Source organism: Gymnoscopelus microlampas (assembly GCF_963454915.1).
Source record: "Gymnoscopelus microlampas genome assembly, chromosome: 11".
Lineage (NCBI taxonomy): Eukaryota > Metazoa > Chordata > Actinopteri > Myctophiformes > Myctophidae > Gymnoscopelus > Gymnoscopelus microlampas.
In genome coordinates this window covers 9,911,515-9,919,410 of record NC_139948.1, presented here as the reverse complement: position 1 = coordinate 9,919,410, position 7,896 = coordinate 9,911,515, and the positions used below count along the sequence as shown (strand labels likewise).

The following is a 7,896-nucleotide window of genomic DNA, read 5'->3' as shown; positions in this document are numbered from 1 at the left end:
ATTTGGGGGGGTCCCCAATTCAAAAAATACAATTCCTACAACCTACAACATTTAAAATTAGAAAGATAAAGGAACGGTCAAGGAAAAGTTACATCGGGCAATTAAAATGTTTAACTTATCATCAAAAAGACCATCGTTACACCTCTTAAGGTCTTTACAAACTAGGGACATGATGAATAAATTATACAAAGACTTCTTTAGAATATATTGCTGCTATCACATCAAAACTATTCATATACTGTAGATGATGCCTCATGTATGCAGCCTGTAAAGAACATTCAGGGCATATTTGCCAGCACTAGCCTATATATGGAGATCCCCATAAATGGAGACAATCGAACTACGAAGTCTGACAGCATAGAATCCCTAGAAAGGGAGATTCCTAAACGTACCATAGACAGGGTATCTGCAGACTTCTTAAGAACAAATTTAAGACCTTTATAATACCTCTAAAAAGAAAAAATAATACCATTACCGCGGCAAAATAATCGACAAACTTTTACTGTTATTGCATCGTTTATTGAACGCATTGATGCATTACATGAGGTACACAAGAAATCCTCTGCCATTCGGCATAAAGGGCAGCAAGTAAACATGTATACACACTGTAGTGTACGAAAGTGCAAACTGTTTCTTCCAAAGTGCATTCATTTCTTACTGAATTACCAAACAAAGATACAACAATCTTTAAATAAACATGAGGGCACTGAGAGCTGTCAACTCAGTCACTAGAACCTGTTTACCATCAGTGCCATGAGTGTACAACAAAAGTTTAACAAAAGTGCAAAAAGACAAACCCTGTAGTTTCATGTTTCCATTCTTATTCAATTAGCACCAGAGCATTTTCATACATAGGCTTAACAATCTATACACTGTATTGTTTCTGCCAGAGAGGCTGGGGGGAGAAGGTAAGGAGAGAGAGAGGAGGGGGGGGGGGGGCAGAGAGGATAGAGACACAATTACAGAGAAACGGGCTGTAGTGCTAGGCCTGTCAATTATTGCATGGACACCATGTCCTTCATGATATGTGTCGCAGCTCAGCAGCTGCCTTATCAATTTCACCATCTAAGGCTAAGATCTGATCTCTCTTGTCCTTTGCTCGTCTTCTCATTGTGTTTGACTTGGTTATAAGCGTTGCCATTTTGGTCCCTGCACTGTTTTCTGCCTGTTCTGCAAAACTGTCTGCATCTTTTTGGAGAGACTGGCATACATCTTCTACAGATTTCCTTCTCTTATTTAGCTCATCAAGCTTTTCTTCAGCATGCTTTCTCTTCAACTTTTGCTCAGCCTTTTCCCCTTTTGCTTTTTTCATCATCAAGGTGAACTCTGTACCTGGTGCGTGCAGTTTGGTCACAGTTTGGCACTTTGGTCACAGCACCATGCACTCTGACATGGTCACACACAAGTCTCTGTGCAATAACCGTGTCCTCTGACATGTTGCATGTTTCTACCTCTTTGTTGACCGAGAACCCCCGTTCCACTTCTGCTTGCCCATGGGACAAGAGCAGCAACTTCTTGCAGAAACTCCACAGTTCAGGATAAGAAGGATAAGAAGCTGATGTGTTGATGTAAAAACACATCAACTCTGTGGCTTGGGTCTAGTGGACTGAAGGACATGAATCTGGCAGATTTGGCCTCGTTGAACAAGAAGTTCTCAAACGGTAGTGAAATCACATCACCTGCAAATAGACACACAAACATGAAATATGTTATTTTGCTATTGATATTAAGTCAGAATAAAATTCAAACAACAACAAATATTTTAATTATGCTTAAGTCAACAATTGTTTACCCAGATGTTGAAATGGTCAGTGTCACTCTCATCTATGCCACCCAACAAATACAATGTCAATCAAACATCAGCACTCAGTGTAAAATCACACCAACATGAATATGCTATCCAAGTGAATACTCCCTGTCAAACTAAGGGACTTGATGTGGGAAAGGCAATTACCATTTTTTAAAGAAAATCCGACTAGTTAATATTCATGTTCTAGATCAGTGGTTCTCAAACTCTTTCATTTCAAGGCCCCCCATAACTCTTAAGAGTGTACAAATGGAACCAAATGTGTACACTCTCAAGAGTTACAGACCTGTAAGGGTCCATTTGGAACCCCTTCAATGAAACCTGAAGGTCCCTGGACTCCAATTTGAGAACCACTGTTCTTATTCCTATAATTTACCAGCAGATATTCCTCCGGTCAGCTGATTATCCTGCACAAACTTCTGAATGAGAGACTTCATTTTCTGCAGGCAATCATCTGGTTCGTAGTACATTGTGATTGGGTCCAAACACATCATGTTGCGGACTATGGCGAACTTCAGTGGACACAGGGCCTTCTTGCAGATGTTTGAGAGGGCAATTTCACAGTCTTTCTTGAACTGCAAGACGCCAAGCTCGCTTACACTGCTTTGGGCCCCTGACAGTGCCTAACAGAAATAAGTGCTTTGTCAAATCTCCAGAACAACTACACAGTCTGTACTCAGCAGATGGTTAACATGAACTCAGCTGCATATATCGAACTACAGATAAAACATTCCAAAATAGTTCAAATCTTTGAATTGACATCGATATCACATTGCCTAGACCAGGGTTTCTCAAAGTGGGTGCCGTGGCACCCTAGCCTGTACACGGGTGCCTCAGAATGTTTTGATAATATTTGGAATTGATCCATATCACTTTTGGACCTACTCCAAATCTCTTTGTCAAAAATAGCCGATCTACAAGCTCACAACGCATCGCGTTGCGATACGTTGTGAGCTTGTAGATCTGCCATTTTTGACGAATGTTCCACCCAGAGTGGTTAAACGTCAAGTATAGAATTATTTTCAACCTGCCTAATGGAAATTGATACTCTCTCAAGTTTTCTTCATGACATGCTGTATCTTAGGCGGAAATATAAAAAGAATTAAGTACCGTAATATTACATAAATGGAGGGTCCTATAAGTAAGTAAGTAACAAGTTAATTACAGGGGTGACCTGAGCCTAAAAGGTTTGAGATAGCTGCATGACAACACTTTACTGTATCTATAGCTGTATGAGACCACTGTACTGTATCTATAGCTGTATGAGACCACTTTACTGTATCTATAGCTGTATGAGACCACTGTACTGTATCTATAGCTGCATTAGACCACTTTACTGTATCTATAGCTGCATGAGACCACTTTACTGTATCTATAGCTGCATGAGACCACTTTACTATCTATAGCTGTATGAGACCACTTTACTGTATCTATAGCTGTATGAGACCACTTTACTGTATCTATAGCTGTATGAGACCACTTTACTGTATCTATAGCTGTATGAGACCACTTTACTGTATCTATAGCTGTATGAGACCACTGTACTGTATCTATAGCTCCATGAGACCACTGTACTGTATCTATAGCTGTATGAGACCACTTTACTGTATCTATAGCTGTATGAGACCACTGTACTGTATCTATAGCTCCATGAGACCACTGTACCGTATCTATAGCATTCTATAGATACAGTAGGTAGTCTATAGATGTAGTACAGTGGTCTCCGTCTCATACAGCTATAGATACAGTGCAGTGGTCTATATATAAAGTACAGTGATCTATAGATTCAATTCAATTCAATTTTATTAAAGTGTCAAATCACAAGTTGTCTCAAGACACTTTACAGTACATGATCTCATACAGCTATAGATACAGTACCGTGGTCTCATACAGCTATAGATACAGTACAGTGATCTCATACAGCTATAGATGCAGTACATTATCTCATACAGCTATAGATACAATACCATGGTCTCATATAGCTATAGATATAGTACAGTGGTCTCATACAGCTATAGATACAGTACAGTGATCTAATGAATTGAATAAACAAGACACAATCAAGGAAACATGCTGTTCACCAGCTGGTGCATAGCATGTTTCCTTGATTGTGTACAATCGCTGGTACACCCATAATGATTATATTGCTTATATCAGCATCAATGTTATAAGGTTACCTTTTTTTAGGAGATGGTCTGCATGTAATGTGTGACCCTCCCGCATCAACTGGGTTAGGGTGTAAGGCTGTTGGCTTCCCATCAATGAAGTGCTAGAATAACATACAAACAGAAAATATATCCCCATTTAAATGTATTTAATTCAAATCGTGTTCCAAACTTTATACATACATGCATGGAGAAGTTAAGTCCTACATCCATTGACCTACTTCAGCTGACATTTGAAAAATGAATATCTCAACATTGATCTATCTTAAGCGTATTCGTAATCTGTCTGGTCTGTGAAAGCTTTGTTATGCTAACATTAGCCACTTAGCTTAGCCTCGTTGTCTCCATTTATCGTACTATAGCCACAGCTCCATGTGGATATTTTATTTGTTATTCATATGGATAATGCGAGGCTAGTGATGTTAACACCACTGTTCTTCTAATAATACATTATTAACGCTATATATTTGGCTAGCCTTGATACTAGACTGACCGTGCAAACCAAGACAGCTTACGTTGTGTTTAGTCGTTCACCCTGCTACTAAAGCATAGTATTAACGTAATCTTTTACTAAAAAATAGTTAATTCAATCGTCTAATAAACAAATAACTTACCTTGGAGCAAATATAGGTGTCCTTCGAAACTTTATGAACGTTAAACTGCGTGTGTGGTCGGCCACATCTCTTGATCCACAACTTGCACTTTTCCAGTGTAGGTTTGGGCTTGGGGAAAGGAATAAAAAATGCTCCCTCCAAACGTTCTGGGTACCTGGAATCACTGTTGCAGGTCCCCCAACAGCAACGTTTCACCATGGCGTTGATATGAATGTTCTTGATAGTATTAATATTGCTAAGTAATAACTTTAATCAATCGCAGCTTTCAATGGCACGAGCGGTCGCTCACTTCCTTGTTGTTACCCTGCGTCTCCTCCCCCTCCAGTTGAGATGATGATAGATGTTTTTCATATATAAAACCCTTTTTTTTTTTAATAGTCAAATACACATTTTTCCAGTGCATACGGCAGGCCTTGTTCATGGGTTTGGGAGAGATTTCGAAGCTCTAGTTCCAAAAATGAACGAATAGTTAGTGTTTGAAATCCATGATAATTACATTGAAGTGAATGAGCCTGCTGTGACAGTGTCCGAAGGGGGCGGGGCTTAGCGGAGAGGGGCGGAGAGGGGCGGGGCTTGTTTGTTGATAGTCCCATATTTGGGCATAATGACATCACTGACATCACCGTAGGGACATTAGGGCCACAGCCAACAGTATATAAAGGCTCGATGTGCCTTGGTTGAGGGCAGTTCCAGCAGCAACTCAGGGAGAGATTAACTACTCATAGAGAGATACGCATCGAAGAGAATCCAGCAATAGTTGATTCCCACAGCCTAAAGTATCACATTATCAGTTTCCCTACACTTCACCGAAACTATTTGGATGATGACCACAACCACTTTGTGTCATTTATGTCATCTCATTTCCAGACAGAGAATCCACCGAAAGGGTCTTTCCAGATCTGATTTTGTTATTGATGGTACTTAACATCAGCCAAAATGGCTATCAACATCAATCGCAGCGTGTCAAACCCGGCCTACCAGTCAGACGATTTCTACCGCTACACAATGCCCTCTCTGATTCTCAAGGTTGAAGGCAATGGGAATGGAATCAAGACGGTCATTGTCAACATGGTTGATGTTGCAAAGAAATTGAAAAGGCCTCCAACATACCTAGCCAAGTTTTTTGCTCGTGAACTCGGCGCTCTAATCCAGTGTGACGCGAAGAAGGACCGCTACATTGTCAATGGCTCCCACGAGGCCAACAAGTTACAGGACATGCTTGATGGGTTCATCAGAAAATTTGTGTTGTGCCCTAAGGATGGCAACCCTGAAACTGAACTGCATGTCAACCCCAAGAAACTAACCATCGGCTACTACTGTAAGTCTTGTGGATATTGTGGCATGGTTGACACCAGCCACAAACTCTGCAACTTCATCCTCAAAAACCCACCAACGAAAGCTGACAGTGGATCCACTTCTGTCCAGAAGGGGAAAAAGAGGAACCGAAAGAAGGACAAAAAGAACGGTTCTGATAGCGCAGAGGCAGAAAACCAAAGTGACATTGACGCTCCAGAGGCTGGGGATGGTGATGATGACGATGATGAAAACTGGATGGAGGAGACAACAGAGTCTCCTCCAGGGGAGAAACCCCTGGAGGAGAGGGTCAACTTGTTCTACAGTTTTGTCAAACAAAAGAAGGAGAGTAGAACTATAGATGCTGCTGATGACGCGATCTTGGCTGAGGCAGAGCGTCTAGACGTGAAGGCCATAGGACCTCTCATCCTCAGTGAGCTTCTCTTCAATGAGAACATCAGGGACCAGATCAAGAAGTACAAGCGCCACTTTTTGCAATTCTGTGATGACAAGAAGGCCCAGAAATATCTGCTGGGAGGGTTTGAATGCCTGGTGAAGCTGCACCAGGCTCAGCTGCTCCCACGAGTTCCCAACATACTCAAAGACCTGTACGATGCAGACCTGCTGCAAGAGGATGTCATAATCACCTGGGCAGAGAAGGTTTCTAAGAAATATGTCCCTAAGGAACTTTCCAAAGAGATACATGCCAAAGCCGCCCCGTTCGTCAAATGGCTGAAAGAGGCAGAGGAGGAGAGTGATGAAGAAGATGAAGATGATGAGAACTTTGAGGTAGTATATTCATCCCCTGCCCGAGATCTGATGGTCGAGACTGTGAAGCCAGACACAGCTGAGAAAGAAGAGGAAGACATTGATATTGATGCAATTTAAAACAACACAGGATCTAATAAAGGCGTGGCTTCCCATTGAATGTCTGATGTCCAATTCATTAAATCATATTAATATTGTCAGTCTTGCCCAAATATGGAGAGATGGTGGATGGTGTGATCTGAGATTATGAGTTCACAAAATGTGAAAAATATTCACACAAAAGAAAATCACAAAATAATTTGCTGTGTAGTGTTAGTGAGATTAGCTACAGACAGACAGACACGGATGAACACGCAGACAGACACGGACACACAAACATGTAGGGGACATGCATACAGTACATGGGAGAAAAGGGGGATGAATATAGTAGAAAAATATAGTATACCTTAATCCACCAGCGCCAAGAATGCCATTGCTTTCAAACACAGCCAGGTTTAACACGGGGCATTCTCAGAGAGAGAACGTTTTAGGATTAAAGGCGGTGAAAGTGATGTTTTTGTAAAAATATGAATATATAATTAATATATTTTGATAGTAAATATTGCTATAGATTATTTCTTATTTCTACTCAATTTATTTTAACTAATATCACTTACACCTCATAAGTTTAGGTAGCCTATTATTACATTACAATGTTGCTTTAATATCCATTGGTGAACCCAATAAGTAGCCATTTCTCTCCAGGATAAACAAGAATTGAAGTAACATACTTAGTAAGTACTGTAATTAAGCCTAAGAGCCCGGTGGTTTGTGTGAGTGTGACGACGTGTGTGTGTGTGTGTGTATGAACCAGTCAACAGACCAGTCTCCAAATCAACTCCAACATTGAACTCACACACTAGAACAAGGTGAAGCACAATGCAAACAGCCAAAGCGTCCAGCATACCTGAGATCTCATGTTGTCTCAGCTCATTGTACTTGTAGGCCTGTTCCATGGCCTTGATAGCGGTGCAATAGATTTTTCTTAACTTCTCCATGAAAGAAAACAAAAAACAGACAAGAGGAGAGAATTAAAAAGTGAGACTAAGATATGTTTGAAACTGTTGGGATAGATGGAGAAACGAGACTATTAATGTAAAAGGTCCTCCAGCAGCCCCTAGAGGCCATGCTGCTCCTTACACCCAATAGGACCGAAGTAGGTTGACCTGACGACAGTGCCAGAGCTCAAATTATGATTTTAATTACTATT

At 40.8% G+C, this 7,896-nt stretch overlaps 1 protein-coding gene and 1 long non-coding RNA gene across 2 annotated transcripts; one reads left to right on the top strand and one right to left on the bottom strand.

Annotated features, from left to right (window-relative positions):
- Nucleotides 1–587: 587 nt before the first annotated feature.
- Nucleotides 588–4,881, bottom strand: LOC311055906. The gene is made up of 3 exons (XR_014601830.1): nucleotides 4,587–4,881; nucleotides 3,985–4,076; nucleotides 588–1,679 (listed from the first exon to the last, which is right to left on the bottom strand). It is a non-coding gene; the product is annotated as an uncharacterized lncRNA (long non-coding RNA).
- Nucleotides 4,882–5,522: 641 nt separating this feature from the next.
- LOC311054557 (eukaryotic translation initiation factor 5-like) lies at nucleotides 5,523–6,767 on the top strand (the record flags this gene model as incomplete). Its single annotated transcript, XM_084070566.1, has 1 exon — nucleotides 5,523–6,767. One exon carries the CDS (start codon nucleotides 5,523–5,525, stop codon nucleotides 6,765–6,767), a length of 1,245 nt encoding a protein of 414 aa, XP_083926692.1.
- Nucleotides 6,768–7,896: the final 1,129 nt, after the last annotated feature.